The 25,751-nt window shown below is 41.1% G+C and overlaps 1 protein-coding gene across 5 annotated transcripts in view; it reads right to left on the bottom strand.

Moving 5' to 3' along the window:
- Window positions 1-25,751, bottom strand: part of TMCC1 (transmembrane and coiled-coil domain family 1) — a 111,519-nt gene that overhangs the window by 26,897 nt on the left and 58,871 nt on the right. The window contains exon 1 of one of the 5 annotated variants that reach the window (XM_079964536.1): window positions 12,365-12,547. The exons of the other annotated variants lie outside the window; for them this stretch is intronic. Coding sequence (XP_079820662.1) covers window positions 12,365-12,394 — 30 coding nt within the window. The 5' untranslated portion in view covers window positions 12,395-12,547. Of the gene's footprint in view, window positions 1-12,364; window positions 12,548-25,751 lie in introns of those variants that run through there. 5 annotated transcript variants of the gene reach the window in all.

Here is a 25,751-nt window from a genome sequence, read left to right as displayed (position 1 = left end):
TCACAGAAAGGACAATTGATATTGTTTAATAGAAGACACTCTCTACCCAAAATATAAACAAACTGAGCCAATAGAATGGTGCTTTTTCCTGCTTATATATTCTGCAGCCATTTCTACCATGTATTTATTGTAACCAAATGCTCTGGCTCATATTACTAGAGTGCCCGTTCCACATATGAATAAGAATGAAGGGGGAATTTCTTGGATCAACTATCTTTTAACATGAAGTTATCAAAGTGTAATGTAAACATTTTATCTACTCTCCTCTGCATACCAAACTTGAGGGATAACAGAAGTATTAATAACTTAATAAGCATGTGCCTCTCATACTTCCACCATTTACTGAAACACAGATGCATAGAAAACCTGGGATTTTCCACATTTGTTCCTATTCATGTTGGAATATGATGCTTGATGTGGCAGCTTATAAAAACCTAAAAAGATGGCAAGTTTATTTCTGAAGGTCACTGGTTTAATGATAAAGGCATGTGCCCATACAGGCTGCTTTTTCCAACACCAAGGATGATTCTGCAATATGTTCAGGCTTCCCATGAAATGCACATTGTACAACTGAAAAGCAAAGCAAGCATTTGCATGAAAATATGTGGCTGACCTAGGCAGCTATGTGACACATCAATTTTACTAATATTACTCCTCAAAAAGAATGTGCCATTTATATTCAAGATTAACACTCACTCAGACGGGAGCCCTTACGCTTCCAAGCTTCTTAACTGCAGATGTTAAAAATGACTCAAGGATTATAAAAAGCCAAGCCAGCAAGGGAGGGGGGGAGGAGCATATCTAAGAATATTGCTTATTAATGAGCCACTAGAGTTGTAAACAGAGCAGCCAAATCAGACGCAGCAATGCTTTTCTGCAGGATCTCACCTTGCCAGGTTCACTGAAATGATTTTCACAGCACACACAGGTACAGCAACACCACATAAACATTGCCGCATGGCCCGTCTGCAACACCCTGCTCAGTGCTAGGTACTGCTAGGACTGTCGCCCAGACCAACTACTCTGCTCCCTACATCTGTGAGACTGAAAGAGCTCTGGGCACTTGCTGTATAAACAGACCATTTGCCAAAACAAGCAGCCCTGTGTGCTCCACTATCACTGATGCAAATGAATAGTTACACTGAGCTCACGCGTGGTATATGCTTTTCCTTCAGCAGAGAACATTTAAAAAAAATGCAAGCTCACCGTCACTTAAATTTAAAGCTACAGAGCACACAACTGTTATGCCCATTACAGCTCCAGGTCAATTACAATTCACTTTCCTTATATATGCTTCTCTGCCCCTGGGTGTTGGAAGTAACTTATGCTAGCTACCCAGGCCTTTGGCTCCTCCTCCCACCCCAAGTTTACAAGCTCTGCAATGCCTTGGAGCCAGGGTGAATAGGTGTATAGGACCTGGATACATGGACAGTTAGAGGGAAAAGCTTTCAAGTGGTTTTGAGCCAGATTACAACTTTGCCATAGGAAAAGCCAAACAGAAACACCAGAAAAACCAAAGGTTCAGACAACTTTAAGTCACCCACAGCATATCAAACTTTATCAAGGCTGGCATTAATGAGAGTGAGGAATTACGTGGGTATATTTTTCAACTGATCAATGCAGATCTTTCAAGGGCATCAAAGATGTTTGTTCCCAACTAATCAATGAGATCTCAGGAGAAATTCATCCACATAACCCAGTCAACTAATTTAATGTAGCCCTGCTCCCCTACAGTGGTAAACTGGATCTTTGCACCTGACTAAGGGCAAGAGTGGAATGCAAAATAGAGGACACTGTTGTTGGTACAAGTGGTAGAGAAGTTTTGAATGCAGAAATGCAACTCAAGAGTTTTACAACATTCTCATTGTTCCTTCATTGGAAACATCTCATCATATTGTGACATGTAATTGAGGTTTCCCAATAGAGATGCCAGATTAATAAACTGTCCCAATACTATGCATGATGTTCGGTTGTGAAACCAGCAGATTGTAGTTTTATGATTTTGTGTTATTTTTTCCATGGAATTTATTGTTAGCCACCCTGATATCCTTGAGGAAGGACAGAATATGAATTATTTTTAAAAATAAAAAGCTAACAAAGGTAACTTGGGTAGAGACTCCAACTTTCCAGAACATCTGTCATTGCCACTGTAGAAAAACCAAATTTCCATTATGAACACTGCTGCCGTAAAACAGTTTGGACATGAGCTGGATCTAGATTTACCAATCTAGAGGTGGGAAGGAGATTTCCTATTGTTCTCCCTTCCCCCCTACAGACCCCAGTACCACCTTCTACATTGTCCAGGACAGTTTCCCCTCCTTCTGAAGCAGATTTTCAGGAGAACAGACAAAAAACATCTCCCCTCTGCCCCTTCCAGCAGGAGATCCAACCTTGCACCTGTGTAGTCAAGCTCCTGATATCCTTAACCTGGCAGAGACTTATCTCAAAACATTGGGAAGGAACTCAACATGCTCATTTTATAGGATAACTCATATAGTAGGCAACGGCAACTTGGAAGAAGTTCATTCCTGTTCTAATGAGATTCATTGTCTGATACACAGTGACCCACGAAGACTCTCAAAGAGACACTGTAACTGTCTACACTGCACACTGGGACAATTGAGACATCACAATAAAGCCTGGTTTATCATTATGGGAGGGAGCCATAAGGAATCTAAGGCTTGCATGTGCTCCCTCACATACACGCTCCTGCAAAGCTCTAAAGAGGAGACTGGAAGCTTTGGCTTCCAGTTTTGATTAACTGTGGCTTGTTGTTTCATCGAAACCTGACAAACTGGTTACTCTTAGCCATGTTTTGTTGAAACAAACCAGCTCCATAACCCACAGACTACACTACAATAATTAAGGTCAACCAGTTTATCAGGTTTGGATGAAACAACAAGCTGCAGTTAATAATAATAATTAAAAAAACCAAAAAACTAGAGCAAAAGCTTCCAATCTCCTTCTCTTAGATAAGCTGGAAACCTGTAAGCTCAAAACTTGTTGGATGCTCATAACACCTGCAGTTAACCAAGGCTCCTTTCCAAGTCTGTTTGGAACCAAGAAGTTTAGACAAATGAGGAAGGAGCAGCATAATGTCCTTGCCAAAACAATGCTAGCAGAATAAGTACTCTAAGATTTAAAGTTGATAGACGCTCTCAGAGCAGACATGGTGGACATTTCTATGGGTTTCTCTCCAGGGATGCATTGGGATTGGTTGAACATGACACAAGTATAACATAGTGTGTGTGTGTGTGTGTGTGTGTGCCAGCTAAAGAAAATACTGCATTCCAAAGCACTGGCAGAATAATTCAGAGATGGAAGAATAGATTCGTCAATGAATTTGGTGAGCTGAGGATTCTTTCTCATGTACAGGACAGTAAGTCAACTCAGTGCCTGTTAATGTCACATGTAGAGCTTCCTCAAGCTTGATGGGGACAGATTCCGTTGCTTATTCCTCTCAATTGGGTGCAAGGTGGGGGAGAGAGAAGAGTGTGGGAATTGTTATATTGGAACTCAAAACCTTTATCCAGCAAATTCATATATATGATTATCCATGTATTTATAAACCACATTTATCTATAACAAAGAATAAAAATATTTCAGTGGTACATGAATGTACACTGGCAGTCTAAAAACTGATCATATTTCTATACATTGAAGACTGCATATTAATCTCAACGTAAGTTCTGGGCTAAATTGGTTTCGCCTGTTTTCAACACAGCCCCCGCTGCCAACAAACAAGAACCCCTCTTATAAAACCTATTTCAATTGAGACCATAGCTGGATGGGGGGGGGGGAATAGCATGCATACCTATGGCCAACAATGCAGCCTTCAGGTCACTAAAAATAAAATAAAATAAATAAAATAAAAAAATCCCTCTTAGTTATTTTCCTTAAATAGTTCAGTTATTGTAGTTTGGTTTCCAATATATTAGAGAATGTTTCTCCAAATGAAAGGATTTCTCTGTATAAGCCAGTTTTCATGCAGTGCACTTGTGTGCATACATAAAAGTGTATAACTATTTGTGGAATGCATGGCCCTTCAAAAGGCAGCTTGTTATGTAACTGGGGGAAAGCACTATGAATGGAAGAAAACCGCAGTAAGGGTAGGGGGGGGAGGATATGCATGACTGTTTCTTTATATATTGTTGCAAGGAATAAACACCCAGAAGAGGAGAGAAAAAGGGGATACTAAATTTCAAAACGTGAATAACACGCAGAAGAGAGAAAGATCAGCTAAAATAATTTTATAAGTTCATTTTATGCAAAACATTGATTCTGGGGTAGCCCTCCAGATGGTGTTGGATTACAATTTTCAAGCTAGTATGGCTGAAGGCCAGATATGGTACATACTGTAGCGTAATAGTATTTTTGGAGGCAACCACACTGGCTACCTCTGATTTGTCTATAATAAAGACAAGTTAAGATCAAGGAGATGTAACTGAAGGATGAGATTATATGTAATATTCAGAATCAGACAGAAGAATATCCCTATAGAGGGTAACCATATTTTACTGCAGTGGCAGATCAAACACACCTGTCTCCCAAATGCCTTCCAATGCATGTGCAGATGGGGGTTCACCCATCACCATTTGCCACTGGGCCAGGCCCTCTCAGAGGTTCAGAGAGGCCCATGCAACTTCCAGTTTTTGAGGCCCCTAGCCATAATAAAAATAAAAAAACCGACAACACATGAAAACCATATAAGGCACCTAAAAAGCATGGAACATAATTTGATTTAAAAAAATAAAATAATAAGAAATGTTTTTATAGTCTTTTTCTTTGTAAAAAAACACTAATCATTGAGGAAAAATTAGCTTACATACACTGTCACAGTCTACATTAAACATTGCAACTTTTCTCTAAACTAAGAGGTCCCAAATGCTGGGGTTTTTTCTCATAGGGAAGTTGCTCCATCTCCTTAATTATTTGAGTTGCCTTTTTATTTAAGAGCAATTGTATGTCCCAGCAGCCTTGAGGGTTTGCAAAGCAAAATCCGTTTCCCAACTTCTATATGCTGCAAATGTCTGGCACAATGGGGATCTGCCTAAGCTAGCCGGCTTTCAGGCAAAAATTTTACGATCTACAAGTCCCTAACTGCGCCCCCAACTCCATACTTCTGTTAGAATCTGGTGAATGCCCAATCTCAATTAAAGCATGGTAGGCTGCCCTAAAATACTGGCTCAGGATTTCAGTGTTTGATCTAGGGAAGAGTTTGTATCAACATCTGACCAATGAGGAGTTTGTCAGCAAATGGCAGAAAACCATGGCTAGAAAAGCCACCTCTAATGGTCTGTCAACCCCCCCCCCCCCCCATTTTTTTACCTGGGGTTATGAAGGCGCCCTAAAGACACTAAAGCAAAGATTATGGGATAATACACATAGTGACTTGCAATCTCGATCACAGGCATTCTGTAGTCCATTGGCTGTAGGAGTACAATATAGGCATGTCTTACCTTACATTAGAAACTTTACAGTACCAAATTATCGAAGGTTATTAACAAAAGCCAGACTAAACGTCTTTCCTTCTGCAGTCTTGGATGGCAGGTTGAGAGGAGTTCCCTACCACGACAGACTTTGCTCGTGTGCCCAAGACATCAATTCTATAAAACATATTTTGCTACACTGTGTGAAATACGAGCAAGCCAGGGTTGAACTGATATTGCCCTTGCTGGTACCTTTCCTGGGAAAATCAGAGGCTCACTATGTGAGGTTCCTATTGGAAGACCAGACAAATGCTAGAAAATTAGCAGTGGTGAAGTTTTTATCAGTGGTTGCAAGAACCAATGATACCTATCTCTAACTCTGAACAAAATACTAAATTTTATCACCACAGGTGAGAGCTGAGTGCAGCGTGGGGACCAAAGGTGGACAAAGTACCCCAAAGGAGCACAACATGTCCCCCACAGTTAGTACTCCTTCCCTAACACCATATACACCCCAAACAAGGAGCAGATATCATGATAACAGGAAACTTAGAACCAACCCTAGTAATTTCTCAGACAAAAGTAGTCACATCTCTTCTTGAAATTTCATCACCATGACAATTACATTATTTGCTTTGCTTGCCACTCTCTATGAGCAGGAGATGTACCCAACCTGCATAATACAAGTTGCTTATTAACCAAATCGGTTTCTTACAGTTCCAGGGAGAATACCAGAATCTTGAGACACCCGAAAGAACAGCAGATTTATTGCAATGAAAGCTTTTATCTAAGTCTGGTATCTTTACAATGTCACTGGTGGTTTTTTTTTTTCCTTTTTACCATAGACTAGCATGTATATAAGGGACATGGGTGGTGCTGTGGGTTAAACCACAGAGCCTAGGGCTTGCCGATCAGAAGGTCAGCGGTTCGAATCCCCACAACGGGGTGAGCTCCCGTTGTTCGGTCCCTGTTCCTGCCAACCTAGTAGTTCGAAAGCACATAAAAGTGCAAGTAGATAAATAGGTTCCGCTCCGGCAGGAAGGTAAATGGCGTTTCCGTGCACTGCTCTGGTTCGCCAGAAGCAGCTTAGTCATGCTGGCCACATGACCTGGAAGCGGTACGCCGGCTCCCTCGGCCAATAAAGCGAGATGAACACCGCAACTCCAGAGTCGGCCACGACTGGACCTAATGGTCAGGGGTCCCTTTACCTTTAGCATGTATATACCTTTGGAATCTTTCATTGTGAAAAGTTCCAGGAAATACACCTTGAAGTCTTCAGGCTTTTCTTACCTGGGACCTCTCTTTAGGCCAAACACACATTTGTGGGCATATTTCTTAATATTATACCATATGTTTGAATGGTCATATTGTTCATCCATGACAGATGGCCATCCAACCTCTGCTTAAAAACCTCCAATGAAGGAGAGTCCATCATCTTCCAAGGGAGTCCATTCTACAATCAAACTGCTTTTACTGTCAAGCTGGGGCCCAACCCAAAATTTGGATACAGGACCATTGAATGTGTGGACTAGGTGTCATGGTTTACATGAGAAAAGAACCAAGGATATCTGTGGGAGGCAGCTGAGATACCATGTTATCGAAAATCAAGTATTTTTTATAACCTTAATGTAATTATCTGCTTTAAACACTTATTGCCTTCAGGGGTTCAAAAGTGTAGATAATAGAGATCTGCTTCGCAGCAAGCATGCTAACAACATTTTTTTTCATTTATTAGTCATAGTTCATCATATGAACTCTGAATACAATTAAGACATCTAGCATAATAAAAAATATACACTTGGTTAAGTACTTCTACTTCTGTCACATGTTCTGGAAACAAAGGCAACAGTTTGTATATTTCCTTAGCCAAGAAGATATGTCAGTAGTTTCTACAGCATGTTGAATACACACACACACACACACACACACACACACACACAACAAAAGCAATATTTAAACTGAACCTTAATTTCCCACAAGATTACAAGATAAAATGGGATTTATGGAGCCCCAAGTTCACCTCTGAATGGCAAATACATCTATGCCAATTTACAAAACATGCCTGTTTTGCACAACTACACAATCAATATGATCAGTTGTGGATTAATTTTTGCTTATCTTTTACAAACAAAAATTAGCTTACAATATAAAAAGGTAGTAATTAGGATGAATTACTTTCAAGTAAATCAGTGGCAGATTTACTATTTTTAGGTATACAGCTAGAGTTGACAGCTATGAAACTACATAGAGAAAGAAAAGACTTCTAACATAGGATAATTTCATTTCTGGTTCAGGGAACCCTGTCAACTGGGTTTCTTCACTCAAGTCCTTACCAGTTTACCTACAAACAGGAAGCTTGCCTCATTACCAAGTACACAGTTATATTGATTTATTCAGAATGTGAAATGCTTACTTACCGTCTACATTTGCTAATCGGCTTGCAACCCAGGCTAGACCTCTTACACCTAGAGTATTGAAGCTTAAACCCTGGTATCACTTAGGTTGAAAGAGAACTTAAGAAAACAGGACTCTTGCCACAACAGAATAGTCTAGCCTACTATACTACAGAGCATGTAAACCTGTAGCAATGGAGGCAAGGTTAATGGCAGGACCTCTGATGAGCATCACATGAACTTATTTAAATAAGCTAATAACTGAGAGATCATTTTTTTAAAAATTCCAACTGCTCCCCAGCACCTGAAGTCTTTAATGATACCAAACACTGGTTCAGTGCTGTTTAATTGTGGTGTGTGGTCTGCCACCCTCATAGCAGTAGAGATGTCTACTAATCAGAAGGATCTCTGTTTGACCACAGAACCACTCAAACAAAGTCTGTTTCAGCACGTATACTAGCAAAAGCTAGAGAACACACTGGGTAACACATATATTTTAATCCATATTTAATTTATTCCAGTTTGGTAACCTAACATTCCTAGCCCAGTATGCATGCATATCAGGGTTTATTGCAAATACTAGACTTTGTCCAATGGATATATGCATTAGTACTGTTCCTGCTAGAGAACTGAAACAAAGGAGATATTTTAGTGTGATGGATTGTAGGACTGGGAGTTCTTGCCCCCCAATTCTATCTACTTTCTTTGCTCCATTTAAAATGGCTTATAATTGTCCCCACATTTGGGGAATGCACTCCTAGTATTCCACCTCCCCCTTGTATAGTATCCAAAATATGCATTTAAGAAGTTCAAATATGCATTAGCTCAAATTACAATGCATATAAACTTGGCCAAACTAGATATTTAGTGAAAAGCAGCCTTGAAAAGTTGCAACTGGAACAATAGCATGGGAAAGAGATGGATCCTTTTGTCCTCATCAGATATTTTAATGCTCAAAATAGCCCCCACCCAAGCTTCTTTTCCCCTTTAAGAGTACAAAACACACTTTACCAATCAATACACTGAATAAATCAAGCTTGCTTTACATATCCTGTTTGGCTATAGTTTAGCCTGCAGAGGGCACTCTTAGATGAAGATAAAACATTACATGTGTGAAATCGGTATTCATAGATGGATTGTGAATTTTTAGATCAATCTCTTATCTTAGATTGCCACAAACACAAATGTTAATGCACACTTATTTATATTATGAATATTTACATGATTAGAAATGTGTGGATCAAATAGATTTTACATAAATTAATTTATAGGTAATTTTAAACATATGCTGGAAACATTTTAAAGATGTTCATACTTGCAGTATTAACGAAAATTATGTTTCTAGTTGTGAAAACAGTTTTTGCTCTGGAATGAAAAAGGGGGGGAGGGAAGTGACATGATGCTAGAAAAAGCAAAAATCCATTTAAAGAAAGCCCCTAGTGTACACAGCACTTGTTATTTATTTTAAGGATGTACACCACATTTCTCCACTTCCAAAATGAAAGCACTCAGATGCTTATGCAACACCAAATTAAAAAAAAATCTATAAAATACAAAAAGTAGCACTTAAAAACACTGCCATTCTTTATATGCAATATACATTTTTTTTTGGGGGGGGGGAATGCATGTCATTGCAGAACACTGTATGACCCACTCTACTAACAGCAAATATATAAATCCCTCTCCACTAACACCAAATCTTTACATGTGTAGCATTTATGAGCTAAAGCAATAATTCAGCAAGAGAAATATGTCTATTCAGATTCCAGTTCACCCAGGGGCTTAGCTCAATCTTCATGCTGCACTGTGATTTTTGGGTGAAGTGCAGTATACAAACTGAGTAAATAATAAATAATAAATAATTATAATTATAAAGCCAGGCCCTAAACAAATCCTACTGCTTGTTGCTAATCACCTCATCTGGAGAGAAGAATTGTAGATACTTGCAGCTGTAGAAATGAATAATGAATTTGGTGTTGTTAGGATAAGCAACTGTACCACTGACTTCAGGGTCAGCCCTAACATTACGTGGGATGAGGCAGCTACCTCAGGCTGTGTATGCTGGAGGGCAGGAAGCAACAGTGAGGTGCTGGAGGATGGAGCTGTGGCCTGCCTTGAGCCTCTAAGCTAGCCGCCTGTCCTCAAGTGCAGTGATGGATGCTGTCCCTTCAGTACGTGAGATCCAACTGCCAGCTTGGGTGGTTTTTATCCATGAAGCAGGGCATTCGCAAAAAGCAGCAAAACAATTTGACAGATATGAATATAAGAGATGAAGTATATGCCCTACATAAATTGGGCTGATGGCAAAATCAACTTCTACAAAATGGCAGGGTGTGTGGCCAGTATATTTTAGGGGCGAACTAGGGGGAAAGAGGCGCAACATGCCTGCATATTGGGAGCTTTCTTCACAGGTCCAGAAATTTAGACAACTGTAGTACAGTACTTTGTTTCTACACAACCAATATTGCATCACCACTACCTGGCTACAAGCATTAAGAACAGGCCTTGCTCCCACAACACTGGAGTCCCACTGGATCAGACAAAGGTCCACCATTCTGCTTTACCTAGTGGCCAACCAGGTGCCTCTAGATACCACAACAATGCACCTAAGCACAATACTTAGGAGAGGAAGTTATAACCACTTATATGGGTGGAAATGCAACCAATATACTCAAGAACATCACTGAACCAGCTGAACTGCTTCCTGGCAGGACAGGACAAAAGAACAGGTTGTGCCACTTCCAACAGACTTGCCAACTGTAACCTGCTCACTTTATTCCAAAGAACTTAGTGGGAGCCACTGAGAATCAAATGTATTCCTGTCTGCCAAGTTTTATTTATTATTTACTGCATTTATATCCCACTTTTTCCTCCAAGAAGCTCAAAGTGGTATACTTGATCCCCCCCCCCCCATCTCTATCAATCCCCATAAGAACCCTTTTGACTGAGAGGTGGTGACTGGCATCACTTTATGATCATGCTAGAAAGCAAATGTCAGTGAATCAGTGTGGCCTTATGAATAAATAAGAGTGTTGGGATTTGACAAGGGAGACATGGGCTAAAAGCCCACAGGACCACAAAATTCACTGGTCTTGAGCAAGTCACTAATAATCAGACTAATCTGCTTTGGAGATGTTTGTTGTATTACAGTTACCTTCTCCCAATTTAATCTCTTACTGCCCATCTTTAATTTGCAACGATTATGCATTGTATTTTAACTACCTATCACTCATTCCACAGCAAATGAAAGGAACTTTAAATGCTCTCTATTTTCACTGTTTAAGCCCCAACAAAGCAGCTCTGTTCTGGGAACAAGAGCACAGAGAACAAATACAGTATGTCATTCTCTTATTTTCATTCCTATGGATTTCTTATTTGAAACTACTCCTCTATCCACCCCCCCCCCCATTCTTTTGCATCTCCTGATACAACTGGTAGCTGACTTTAAAGCTGCACAATGCCACAAGCCACTGAACTTTTATAACCTCTGAGCAAACAAACTGTGATTCAGCCACGCTGACAAAAAAATAATCAAATAAACCAAAACTTTCTGCAAACTCAAACAACAAGGGAAGAGTAACTATAGGACAAAGGAAATAAATTCTCTCTGGAGTCACGGAGGTGGGAAGACTTCTTAAGTTAATTCAAATGGCTGTGTTAAGGAATATTAACAGATCTAACGTAAGCTGATTAGGAAACACCAACTTTTACTATATTAAGAGCAGTGACGATCAAACATTCCAATTTCATAATCAAAGTACCTCATTACATATTTGCCTGTTAATACAACCAATAAATGCACAATCTAGATAGACAGAAGAGAGGCAAACTCTGTTTTAACTAAAATATAAATGCTACTCAATGACAAACCTATGCTTTACCCTTCTGAAATTCTAACATGTTCATGCAGATTGAATTTCAGTTTGTTGCTAAAGCAAAGACTGACCTCAAAGCCCCAAGGGGGGGAAATCACTTTGCATAACTACAAACAGCTCTAATGAGGATGAAAAGGGACAAGAACCTTTTGTATTATGATTTATTTCATAGAAAAGGGCAGCTTTATGATGCCCAATTATTCTTCCATCATAAAAGCAAGCAAAAAAATGTGCACAAATACACCATTTATTACTGGCACTATTTATATGACACAAATGGAACAAAAACCACCACCATAAACCATTTCAAGTCCATCTCATTACAGTTCCAAAACAGACCAAGCAGGCATGCACAACAGAAAAGGTATGGCTAAAGTCATTCATCCAAGCCTCCCACTTTCCAATCCTTCTACATGATGAATATGGTTTATGCCTGCTATATATTTCTGACATATTTCATGCTCTCGATCAACCTGGATAACCAGGACTTGTAAGTCTACGACAGAATGAACAAAAATAGCAGACAGCAGCTATTTCAGAAATGAATGGAGCATCTTTTGAAGGAATGCTTCATTGCATGTATTCAATGCCTATCTGCATGTTGAGCTTTCTCTCACTAGAACTTTAGCAAAAGCACCACTAAAGAAGGGAGGGTAACAAAACATACTGTATCAGAAGAGGATGTCGAGGTTTCCATGCTGGCTCTGAAGCAAGCAAAAGAACGTGCAGTAAAGCCGAAGGCTTCTCCCTAGCTTGAACATGCTGTCCTAGAGAGTAAGGTTAAGCAGAATGTTGCTCTAGCCTTGTTAGACTGAATTCTGTCCTGCCAATGCAGTATGAATAGAATATGAAGCAGGGGCACCCTAGGCATGTTGGCAGAGCTCTGAGTGGATGTTCCAGAAAGAGAGGGCGACTCCTAACAAGCAAACTGCTCTGTGTGTCACATGAACAGTCTTCAGCTGTGTCACGAAGCCCACTAAAAATATTCCCAGCCTCTGACAGAGAAAAACAAAGCTGGAGTTCTTTTTTTTTTTTTGTAACAGAACTGCAAGCAAGGATGATTTCTTCCTTACAGATATAGGAAGAACAACACCACATTTCTTTTTTACCCAGACGGAATGCAAAAAAGCTACACCACAGACTAATTACATTTTAGCTTTCATAGTAGTGACTTGGAAACAGCTCCCCCCATCCCATATGAACATACCTGCCTCCATCAACACCCACACTTGGAGTTCTGGGTTTCTGTGTCTTCATCTTCTAAAAGATGTTAAGTGGTAATTTGGGGCAGTGGCATCAAAACTATGCAACTCTCTCCATAGGAAAACTTACTTTACTTGTCCTTTGATGGCCTCATGATAGCAGGCTACCTTATCTTCTTTTCAAGAGAGACTTTGAACTTGCCTGAGTGATCTTTCATGATAATTTGACCGCTGCATTTATTATCAACCCTCCATGTTGCTGCTACTAACTGCCCCTCAATACACACTGGCTGTGTTAGCACATCATGTTATACCAGGGGTCATAGCCCCTTTTGGCTCATAGGCACATCTGCAAACTGGATAAACTGTCATAGGCACCCCCGCCACCCTGCAACTAATCACATACTGAAACCTGGTCTATTGGCTAAAACAGACTGCTTCTTTCAAGCCTAATTTCATGTGTGGGAGGGGTGTGGTGGGGAAGTGGCTCTGTGGGCACAATGGAAGGCCTCTCTGTACACACATGCAGGTACCATGCTGGTAACCCCTGCAGTCAACCATAGTTAACATTTGACTATGGTTTAGTGTGAAGGAGTAGTACATTGGGGCATGTTGCTCAAAAGTATCTGCTTTGGCCTTACCTGGGCCACAAGGAACAAACCAGAAAGTTTTGCTTCCTTGCAAACAAACCATGAGTGGTAGCCAAAGTTTTTTTAGAGAAAACTACCTGGAGTTTAGATGACACAACATGCCAAGGTTTGCTGCTCCTGAGATGGCAATGGATTTTGTAATGTATCTACCAGCAAGCTGCACACTCACATTAACTATAATAATTCACAGGACCTTGGTTTATGAGAGCTTTTTTGCAAGGAATTTTTTTGCCTATGCAACTAGCAACAATGAATCAAGCTTGTTAAATTCGACCACTTCAAGATCAGAGCAGCTTCCATCTCCTTCTAGAACAGTATTTTTAGCCAGTGTCTATTCTTGTTAGATCAGAAAACCATGGTAAGGATTGATGAACCTGCTTCTCCATCCCATACCCAAATAAGAGTAATGCTTACTGCCAAGTCTTCAGGAACAAATTTAAAGGCACAAGTGTTTAGTTTACTTTCCCCCCACTTTTTAAAAAAGCATTTAACACAGTTTACAAAATTTAATATGTTGCAACAGAACAGGCACAGGAAAATAAATACCAACAATCCAGAATATAAAATTAGCGCCAGCCAGATTCTTGGTGCTGTTCTCTATATTCGTAGTGTTCTCTTTTGAAGATTTCTAATTTCTAATGTTTTTCACACATACCTATGTTTTCAACTCAACTGGTCATTCAATTTCATCATTATTTCACAGAATGACAAAGGATTCATCTGGAGCCCAGAAATCAGGACTACCTTATCACTGTTCAAAAAAACAGCCATCAACAGGTTTACCACAACTATCAGTCAATCACCCATTCCCACCACCCTTCTGAGTAATACCCCTCCCCACCCTCTCACTATATATAAGAGTCTGGTAACTTCTGTTTCAGTGTATCTGAAGAAGTGTGCATGCACACAAAAGCTCATACCAGTAACAAACTTAGTTGGGTCTCTAAGGTGCTACTGGAAGAATTTTTTTAATTTTGTTTCGACTACGGCAGACCAACATGGCTACCTACCTGTAACTAAAAAACATGACTTTTTAAAAAGACCACTGAATTTAGAAGAGATGTTTTGAATTCAAGTATAGTAACACATATCATGCAAGCACTCATTCAGTTCAGCTGCTAAATTATGAACTCTAAATACTGAAACGATGTTAGAAACATCCACACTCAAACAAATCAGGAAAACACCTTAAAACAGCCTTCTCAAGTTAAAGAAGGGTTCCTTCAGTTGTCTAAAGCAGAACTAATTCTACATCAGCAGATGGAGCTCTAGTCTAAGGGTGGGATTCAATGCTGCACTAAGGAGCTCATTCATGTATTTCTGCTTGCCAGATGGAACAATCTCTCCCCTCCTCACACTGTGTGCTGTTCTGAGGTTTCTCCCAACCCTCACAAACAGTTTTCAGGAGGGCCAGGAGGACTCCTGTTAGAGGATTCATTGTGCTGGCTTCTCCTAGTGCAACAACTTAGTTGCATTCAACCCCCACTATTCACTGCCTCCACCTATGTAATTATTCCTTTACATAATTGTTAAATCTCAGTGTAATTTATTGTCCCTTTTGTTAATGTAATGTGCACATATATGGCTCAATACCCAGTAACAATACTAATGGGAATAAAAGGCACACATCATTTCAGAATTTGCATAAGAGGCCTTACTGAAAGGCTCTAAGACTCCCAAAAGCAATTAAGATTATTATTAATCATGCAAGAAGCCTTTAAAATAGGTGTGGCTTAATAAAAATAAAAATAATCTTTTCAACATGCAATAAGCAAGGTGTACAAGTTCTATACTATCAAGCTTATTCTTGTTTTGTAGCTAAAAAATACTTTGTCTATTACAGATCAAATACAACCCAGGAACACATGATCCAACCAAAGTAAGACTTGCAGTTCCTTGATCACAGAGTTAAAGCACATACGAGTCTTCCATTAAAATCAATCAAATCTAAAAATGTTCAGCCAACTGTAATAAATCCAATGCACTTATGACAATGCAAACATAGAAACAAAGAACATAGAATTGTAGAAAAGACTCTGAGGATCATTTAGTCCAATCCCCTGCAATGCAGGAATATGCAGTCATCCTATACAGCAGGCATGTTCCAAGTCCATTTTGGGGGGCTAATCTGGCCCCTGTGTGGCAGTATATGTCCTGGGATAAAATTCTTTAAAAAGCTCAGCAACTTCAATCCTAAAAAAAAAAACCTCAATAGCTTTGGTCAGCCTGGCCCTCACGCGTGTTCACTTCATCAAATCTGGCCCTCTTTGAAAAAGGTTTGGGCACCCCTGCAATACAGGGATCGAACCAGCAAACTTGGGCATTATCAGCATCACACTCTAACCAATTGAGCTATTCAGGCTCTTCATCACAGATTGAGTTTGACGGGGGGAAACCTTTAAAATTAGTTCAAATGACTAGCTAAATATTGGCCACACATTTTAAAAACAATTTATTGGAATTAATCCTGCAACAGGTTAGATACATATTACGCACTAGTTTTATTTAGGACAATTACGGTAGTTTGCCAGAACACACAATTTATATTTGGTATGAACAGGTAGACAAATTCTAGCCATCTGTATTAACCAAATCATTACTGGAGGCTCTGTTTTTGCAGCAGTGTGACAAAATACAAAAATACACTTTAACACAATATAGCCTTCTACTTCTGGCTTTGCCTCCATGTTAAGGAAGTATATATGAAATAATAAAGAAAAGCATATTTCAACCAATAAGCTACCCTACACTGGATGCCTTCCAGGACAGATTGACAGAGTTCACACCAAGCATGAACCCAGACACCTTTTCCCTTCAAAATTAATCACTGCACCCCTCTTCACAATGATTTTATTTTGAGTCTATTAAAGCTGATTGCTTATGAAGATCCTATCACAACTTTAACTAATACTCTGTATCTGACTATCACATCATTTTCACTACCAAAAGGTACTGAGGAAGCAGGAACCCTTTCTCAAAAAGCCTTGTCTCCAAACTAAAGTATCAGATACAAGCCTCCTCAAGTTACTATACTATTAGTTTAAAAATTCCATCTGGTTAATTAGGGCTGTTAGACTGGAGGGATGGAACAGCTTGCAGCAGAGCTGCACAGAGCTATAGTAAAAGTTTTTGCACCAGATCACATACTATATAATTTGTGGTGAATTTTGAGCCATTTGTAAAGTCATCATTACTGCTCTTCGATAAAAAACATATTCTATAGGGAACCTCTTTTCGGCTGTTCTAGAACATGAGTTGGGAACAATGTATGTTAACAGATGCTTACTTATGGACAATAGTTTTTTTTCTGCTGGCACATACACTATTTTCTTGCTTCCAGCAACAGTGTATAGCAGTTAGAGGGGAGGGACTAAACATCCCCATTCACCTGTGCTGTCCACAGCCTCTCATATAAATTAAGCAGGCATTTATTTAACAGAACTAGTAAGAAATCTTGCATTGGCAGTAAGTGATGACTGGAGTAGAACTTACATGATTATTCAAATATTAATTAAGAAACATAAGCAGAAACTTATGAAATATATATCAATAAAGATGAATAGTTCACGTAAGGCAGAATTTGGAAAACAAGATGTCATTTGAAACACATTTGCCAAGATATTCATTTGCAGCTAGAGCTTTCTGGCCAAATGTTAAGCTAACTTTATTCCCAAGTGCAGCACAACCCCCAAGGGAAAGATGAATTGAAACAAACAGCAGGGTATGAAAGAGTAAGAGAGAGGTGGAAACAATACACATTAGAAAGGCCAAATTTAAAAAGTTATTAGAATTTGTAGTTTCTAGTGACAGCTTTATTAAAATATATATTCATGCGTCTACAGCAGACCCACTTCCACATTCCATTTATGAGGTATATGACTAATGTTGCCAACTTTTCAGGCAAAGCTCCTGTATCTTTAACAATTGCCTCACATACAAAGATACTGGAAGAGAAATTGTCCCACAGAGAAAAGTGATGCAATCCTTAGTGGGTGAGGCTTGGGACTGCAGTCTGCAGCTGAGCTTTCCTGCTACATTCTGCATATTGGATCTCTGTTAAAAAGGCATAGGAGCCATTCCAAAACTGTAATTTGGGCTAGCATATTGGAGACTCTGCTTGAGTGCCTGAGCTCTGGAATGAGCTCACTTTGCAATTTAGCATTTATTAACTGGACTTTTATTCTCATGGACAACAGAGGCAACAAATGCAAATGAACTGGCTGCCCAGTTCTTCAACTACCCAAATTTTGCTGAGACAATCACAAATTTAAAACTCCTTTCCCAAGGAAAACCTCCCTCTCCAATAGTCCTCATTTGCCCATGATAGCTACTGCTGAAGCCCAGAGTAGAAACACAAAGAGGTTTCCTACTAGAGTTGTATTCTTGATATTATTTATTTTTTTAATAATAATAATAATAATAATTTATTTGTACCCCGCCCATCTGGCTGGGTTTCCCCAGCCACTCTGGGCGGCTTCCATAGAAACCAAAAATACACTAAAATATCACACATTAAAAACTTCCCTGAACAGGGCTGCCTTAAGATGTCTTCTGAATGTCAGGTAGTTATTTATCGCTTTGACATCTGATGGGAGGGCGTTCCACAGGGCGGGCGCCACTACCAAGAAGGCCCTCTGCCTGGTTCCCTGTAACTTTGCTTCTCGCAGTAGGGAACTGCCAGAAGGCCCTCGGCGCTGGACCTCAGCGTCCGGGCAGAACGATGGGAGTGGAGACGCTCCTTCAGGTATACTGGGCTGAGGCTGTTTAGGGCTTTAAAGGTCAACACCAGCACTTTGAATTGTGCTCGGAAACATACTGGGAGCCAATGTAGGTCTTTCAAGACCGGTGTTATGTGGTCTCGGCGGCCACCCCAGTTACCAGTCTAGCTGCCGCATTCTGGATTAGTTGTAGTTTCTGAGTCACCTTCAAAGGTTGCCCCATGTAGAGCGCATTGCAGTAGTCCAAGCGGGAGATAACTAGAGCATGCACCACTCTGGCGAGACAGTCCGCGGGCAGGTAGGGTCTCAGCCTGCGTACCAGGTGGAGTTGGTAGACAGCTGCCCTGGATACAGAATTGACCTGCGCCTCCATGGACAGCTGTGAGTCCAAAATGACTCCCAGGCTGCGCACCTGGTCCTTCAGGGGCACAGTTACCCTATTCAGGACCAGGGAGTCCTCCACACCAGCCCGCCTCCTGTCCCCCAAAAACAGTACTTCTGTCTTGTCAGGATTCAACTTCAATCCATTAGCTGCCATCCATCCTCCAACCGCCTCCAGGCACTCACACAGGACCTTCACCGCCTTCACTGGTTCTGATTTGAAAGAGAGGTAGAGCTGGGTATCATCTGCATATTGATGGACACCCAGTCCAAACCCCCTGATGATCTCTCCTAGCGGCTTCATACAGATGTTAAAAAGCATGGGGGAGAGGATGGAACCCTGAGGCACCCCACAAGTGAGGGCCCAGGGGTCAGAACACTCATCCCCCCCCCCACCACTTTCTGAACACGGCCCAGGAGGAAGGAGCGAAATCACTGTATAACAGTGCCCCCAGCTCCCAGCCCCTCAAGACGGTCCAGGGTTGCTGTGCGTAAGAGAAACCTGGTGGGCAAGCAGCGGCAAGGACAGGCCCATCTGCTTCCTCCAACCAGGTCTCTGTCACACATGCCAGGTCAAATCTTCCATCCACAATCAGGTCGTGGATGGCAGTGGTTTTATTCATCATTGACCTGGCATTACACAGCAACACCTTCAGGTCATGTGGGTTTCCCCTGTTGATTCCAGTATCCATCCGGTCAAGGCCAGACCAGGAGGCAGGGATAGTCTTCAAACAATGACTAAACCTGCCTCCTCGGTAATGACATGGTCTGGTCTTAGCGTAACTCCACCTCCTGCCCATGATCACCGAGATTGGATGTCCCAGTGCTTCCCCCCCTGTGGAACTTGTCCCAGCCATCGTGTTGGCTGGTGCCCCACTCCCAGGCAGCCCTGATCCCGCCCCTTAAAAACAAAACACAAACTATACAGAACCAATAAAACAACAACAACAACAACAAAAGGAACAGAACAATTATACAAAAATTAATCCCCAACGAAATATCCATCCCACCCACCCCCAACAAGGAAAAAAGAAAAAAAGAAAAAAAATTTAAATTGCCACCGACAATTGCTTGAGGACATTTTAAAGCACATTAACCACATGGAACAGGGAAGCAATGGCAGAACACTTCCCACACTTCCCAAAAAGTTTGTTCCAAATAAGGGCCTGGACCACGCCCCCTGGGCCAGTTGGAAAATGCCTTGGAAGGGAGCAGGCCCTGCGTCCTCCCCACAGCCAATGGTCCGAGGCCTCACCGCAGCAGGAGTCCCTTTATAGCTGGGAGAGAGGGCCTGGGCCACGCCCCCTGGGCCAGTTGGAAAAGGCCCTGAAAGGGAGCAGGCCCTGCAGTCCTCACCCAGCCGTTTATTATATAGGATTACAGGTGGGGCTGTAAACTTAGTGACAGGGCACATGCTTTGCATACAGAAAACCTTGGGTTTAATCCAGAGCAGATAGGACTCACATCTTACGCTCTCCCCTTCCAGTGTGGCTGCAGTTGAGTTTGGAAGCTTTTACTTCCACTTCAGATGAACCACACAGCTTGCTGCATCACCTGAACCCAAACTGCAGTTAAGACTAAGTGGTAAGTGGGAAACTAATCAACCATAATTTACAAAGCTGATTTGTTTCCACTAATCAGTTTAAAACTAACAACAATTTAGAGTTTGGACCACATACTACATTGTGGTTAATCTAAACTTCCAATCTCCGTTTTGTGGCTGTGCTGGAGGCAGAGAGGGCCATTATGTCTTAAACATACATACATACATACATAATTTTATTTCCCACCTTTCCACAGTTCAAACATGCTCAAGGCAGATTACAACATGGAAAAATATGTAATGATAACATAACAAAAGTAGTCATAAACCATAAATAAAACAATAAAAATACAAAACCAAACAACACCAACATCCCCCACAGCCAAAATCCCCCAAACAACACCCCAGCCCAAGAGTCAATTCAGCAGCCTCAGCTACATATTTGTAGCTGGAGTCAGTTAGGGCCCCATGCCCCCAGGCGAGGTGGAAAAGGCCTACAAGGCAGGGAACAAGTTTTCCAGGACTCACAGGCAAGATCTTATCCTTGTAACACTAAACCATGACTTAGTGCTACATGCAGGCTTGTGTGCCATTTGGAGCCAACTGCTTGCCTGCACTTTTAGTTTCCATTTTCAGCTTGTGGCCCATTTGAATCTAGATCAGGCTTCCTCAAACTCGGCCCTCCAGATGTTTTTGGCCTACAACTCCCATGATCCCTAGCTATCAGGACCAGTAGTCAGGGATGATGGGAATTGTAGTCTCAAAAACATCTGGAGGGCTGAGTTTGAGGAAGCCTGATCTAGACTGTGTTGCCCAACATCACACCAGATGGTTGAGCTGCCCCACTCACCCACCCATGTATAGCGCTAGCTCTTAAGTAAGGCATAAAACAAAACTGAAGGGGAAGGGGAAGGGAAAACACCTGGCATTTTTAAATAAGACAGTTCCAACTCACCTCTCTTTCTGAAGGGTTGGTCTGCATGGCTTTTAAATGCAGCCTCCTTCTGTTCCTCCAGTCTTCTTCTTGGCATAATTATGCTTGTATCTACATTGCTGTATTAAAATTCCCAGCCAATGTTTCACATCCTTGCTCTGCACTACAGAAGTAGCTGAATTGTTCAAGAAGAACATATAGCTACAGTGATCAGTCCCTAGAGCAAGGTTGCCAGACATCCCTAGTCCTGAAGGGTTTGACTCTCTTGTCACTCTCTCACTGTTACATATATCACCACTCTGAAAATCATAAAAGCCTTAGCCATTGCTTTTGTTGAAAAAGACAGAAAGAAAAACGAAACAAATATATGTACCAGGGGCTGTGTGCTATCCATTTCAAATTCTCAGCTTAAGAACCTTTAATTCTGAACAGCAACTGTTTTTGTTTTGCTCCTTTGGTTGAATTGTTTTTAATATAAATAGATCAAAGATGGTGAGGTTAATGGGAAGGTGGTTTTAAGTGGGGCGGAAGATGAACGAAAACTAAAGCAGGGAGTGGAGAGAAACAAACAGCTGAACAGGATATGGAAGACTTGATTTATTGGTTAGTGAAAGTCACGCCTTGTCTTCCTTTCCCTCTAACTTCTTACTTGTCAAGATATAACATTAGCAGACCTCCAATATTTTCTCCACAATCAAAGTCTAGAAACATTTTGGAAAAACTCTTAGGATGCCAAATTATGTGCTGAATATGAGATTCTGAAGAGCGGAGTCACAATCTCACACTTGCCAAGTTACATATATGGCACTCTAAATTTTGACTGTGATTTATAGAAGAAAAGTCTTTTTGAGTTTACTTATCTTTTACAGTATTAGTATTCCACCAAAAGAAACGTCATTAGAAGTTAAGAAATCAGCTGCTTCTGAAAGACCCACCCTTCAAAGACAGAGCTTCACTGGCCAATTCAACTTAACAAATGAAAGCAGGGGCTCTTTACAAGCCACCAAAATATAAATCAACTTGTCTCCTTAGGATATACAAGAGTAAACCTATCACTTACTGAAAAGGAAAAGCAAGGGAGAGAGCTCTTAAGTGTAATTAGGCATAAAACATGTTTAAGAACTCAAGCCAGCAGCCTAAACAGTAGCAACCTAGGTCCATGGAGGCTTTGAAAGAAGCAGAATGGCATCTCCCAAGAGGTGGATTATGCATAAAAGGAGAACAGCAGTTTGAACATACACAAGTTGTTTCAGGCAATTAGACAGCAGATTGGAAAGGAGTGATATGTGATATTGGCAGAGTTGCAGTGAATACGAGTGAATGATGATAAAGTACAGCTTGATACTTCATGTGTGCAAAGGGCACACCTGTGCTGCAATCTCATTAAGAACTATCTTGTTCTGTTCTCAAAGCACCCCAAGGCTAACATGGAGCAGGATGAGCTTGTTAGAGGTTTGAGTCAGCTTCTAGCTGTTTGACATCTATCTGTCTTGGGAGACAATGGAGCAGTGCACCTTTGGGAGTGCAGTCATAAGGGTACCAAGTAGGCAAATGTGGTACAGTTGTCAGAGAGCTGGACTAGAATGAGGGAGATTCAGGTTGAAAATCTCACTCCACCATTAAGTCTGTTGAAGCTCCCTCACACTTTATACAACAGTTATGTCTGCTGCAGGAAACACCACCTCTGATACAGCAGGACAAACAGAAGAAGCCAGACATTCTCTCTCAGCCCAATCTACCTAATAGTTGTTGTGGGGATAAAAGGGTGAGGGGCCATGCACTCGCTTGGAAATAAACATGATAAATGAAATGTACTGGAATGTGTACCTACCATTCATAATCTACACATCTGATGTAGAAAAGGCTGGTGTAGTTCGGACAAATGCTACTGTTCTATGAAATGGCCCTTAGGCTCTCAGTATTGGTAGGCACATTTGCTCATCTATGCCCATCACTATAAGCTCTCACTAAAGCTACTTGCAAAAGTTGTACTATTGAACCTGTATTATGATGTTAGTCTACCACTACAGCACACAAGGAAAACAGTAATTTGAAGAGGCTATGAAAGCAGCTGTGATTGCAGCACCCTATGTTTAATGCATGATTTCTGTCTGTGCATATTTTGTTTTCTTGTGATATAATTTGTTCCTCTCTTCCATTTGGAAGGGCTTTAAGAGATAGCTTGAGGCTACACCACTTCTTAGAGATGCCATAAGCAATTATTTATATCTAATACTCAGCCACAAAAGTGTAATCAAGTCTCAATAAAGATGCATTACTGGCACACTATGTGCGATCCCTGTGCATGAGAATGTTTAGAGTGTATTTTTAGCAGAACTATGGTTAACTCTGCATAATACCACATTTTCTTATTCGATTAAATGGTATTATGAAATGAAGATATGCATTAGAATCCATCAATCCTCTTGGATTTTCAGGGTAAAGAAGACCTGATGCTCAAATAATTTCCAAGCGGTGGTTGTGTTTGTCTGTTGCAGTAAAACTAAGAGTCCAGTGGCATCCGACGAAGAGGACTATAGTCCATGCAAAGTTAAAGGTAAAGGTAAAGGTACCCCTGCCCGTACGGGCCAGTCTTGACAGACTCTGGGGTTGTGCGCCCATCTCACTTAAGAGGCCAGGGGCCAGCGCTGTCCGGAGACACTTCCGGGTCACGTGGCCAGCGTGACATCACTGCTCTGGCAAGCCAGAGCCGCACACGGAAAAGCCGTTTACCTTCCCGCTGGTAAGCGGTCCCTATTTATCTACTTGCACCCGGAGGTGCTTTCGAACTGCTAGGTTGGCAGGCGCTGGGACCGAGCAGCGGGAGCGCACCCCGACGCAGGGATTCGAACCGCCGACCTTTCGATCGGCAAGTCCTAGGCGCTGAGGCTTTAACCCACAGCGCCACCTGCGTCCCAATGCAAAGTTACATCATAATAAATCTTAAGCCTTTAAGATGCAACAAGGTTCATTCTGTTCAAATGTATTTCCCAGTTTAAGTCTTCACTTTTGGGGGGGAGGGGGGCTGAACTCCATGATATCTCCTGGGGAGCAACTAAAAAGCATCAGATGTTGTAAACTTTCCCTACAACAGGGCTGCCATACATCTGGATTTTCCCAGACTTCACCAAGATTTCAAAGGCAGAATTGACATGGGGGGGGGGGAATTCCGAAATGTGGTGCTTTGCCCGGGATCTTAGGCAAGCCAATAGAAAAATTCCGGTCAACAATTTTTGGGGTGTCCTGGTTTTTACTTTTTGAAATATGGCAACCCTACCTTACAGGGGAGTTTCTCCAGCTTTTTGCTCATTTTGGTTGCCTTCTCTTCCAGCTCTACAATATCCTCTTTAGGTGCAGCAACAAGAACTGTATACAGCATTCCTAGTGTAGTAGCAACCATATTATTTGTTTAAAGGCATTATTATATTCAGTGTTTTATTTGCAATCCCTTTCCTAATTACCCCTAACATGGAATTTGCCTTTTTCACAGCTATTGCACTTGAAGGAATATAACTCTCAAGCTAAAAAGGCTTTCCACCTTTTCATACCTGTCCTACTCAATTTATGTGCCATCTGAAAGCAAGGATTTTGGCCCGCACCTTATCTAGAGGACTTTTGTTCATAGCTATTTGTGACTAGCTATTTAGAACACTTAGAACAATTTATTGTTGATTTTTATGTTATTATGTTTCAAGGAGTTTTGAATTTTGGGGGGAAAACAGTTTTTAAAGGCTATATTTTGTTTCAAAGTACCAGAAATTCATTCCTTTTGAATATAATTCCTTTTGTACCATGGTGGTTAATACGGATTGCAAAAGTGCTTGTACATAGTTAAGTCTTCAGATATGCTTGAAGGGTGGTGGGAGCTACTGCTACTAAATTATGGAGTGCAAATTAGAACACAGTATCTATTCTGGTTACACATTAAGTCTATTCTTTTACACATTAAGTTGCTTAAAAGGAAACATTCTAAAACTAAAACCAGTCATAGTTTCAAATAATTAACTGGCTGCATAATACAAAGTATCTGTGCTGAGTATCAGAAGAAATAGGCTTTGCTTGGAAAGTAAGACAATTTGCAAAAAGCAATCCAGAAAAATAAAATATAGTAACCTAAAATTGTGCACACTGCAAATTATGCCAAGCAAGCCACATACAGCATGGATATCATATGTAATTACATTCTAAACTGCAATCTTTCCAAACACCTAACAAAAGTACCATCCATGTAATTTCAGAAGAAGAGGTTGTGAAGAAAAAGTCTGGTGTCTGGCCATTCCATTTCCATCTACCAGAAGGTATCCACAGTGAGTCACAGATATAACAAAAATGGGCCTTCAGTAAGAGTAAGCATACATATTTAGCAATCTGGGTTGCAATATCAACCTGCAATAGCAACCTACCGTATTTTTCGCCCCATAGGACGCACCGCCCTATAGGACGCACCTAGTTTTTTTGGGGGGGGGAAATAAATTTTTCCCCCAGGCACGGGGCTGGCGCAGGGGAAGCCCGAGCTTCCCCCGACCCCAGCCCCCAGAAGAGCCTCCTATCCGCAAGCCTAGGGAGCCGCGCCGGTCTCCCCAGGATTGCGGACAGCTGTGTGAAGCCCGGGCGCGCTGAGGCTTC

Source organism: Podarcis cretensis (genome assembly GCF_951804945.1).
Source record: "Podarcis cretensis genome assembly, chromosome: 2".
Classification (NCBI taxonomy): Eukaryota; Metazoa; Chordata; class Lepidosauria; order Squamata; family Lacertidae; genus Podarcis; species Podarcis cretensis.
This window is presented reverse-complemented; position numbering and strand designations above follow the sequence as displayed.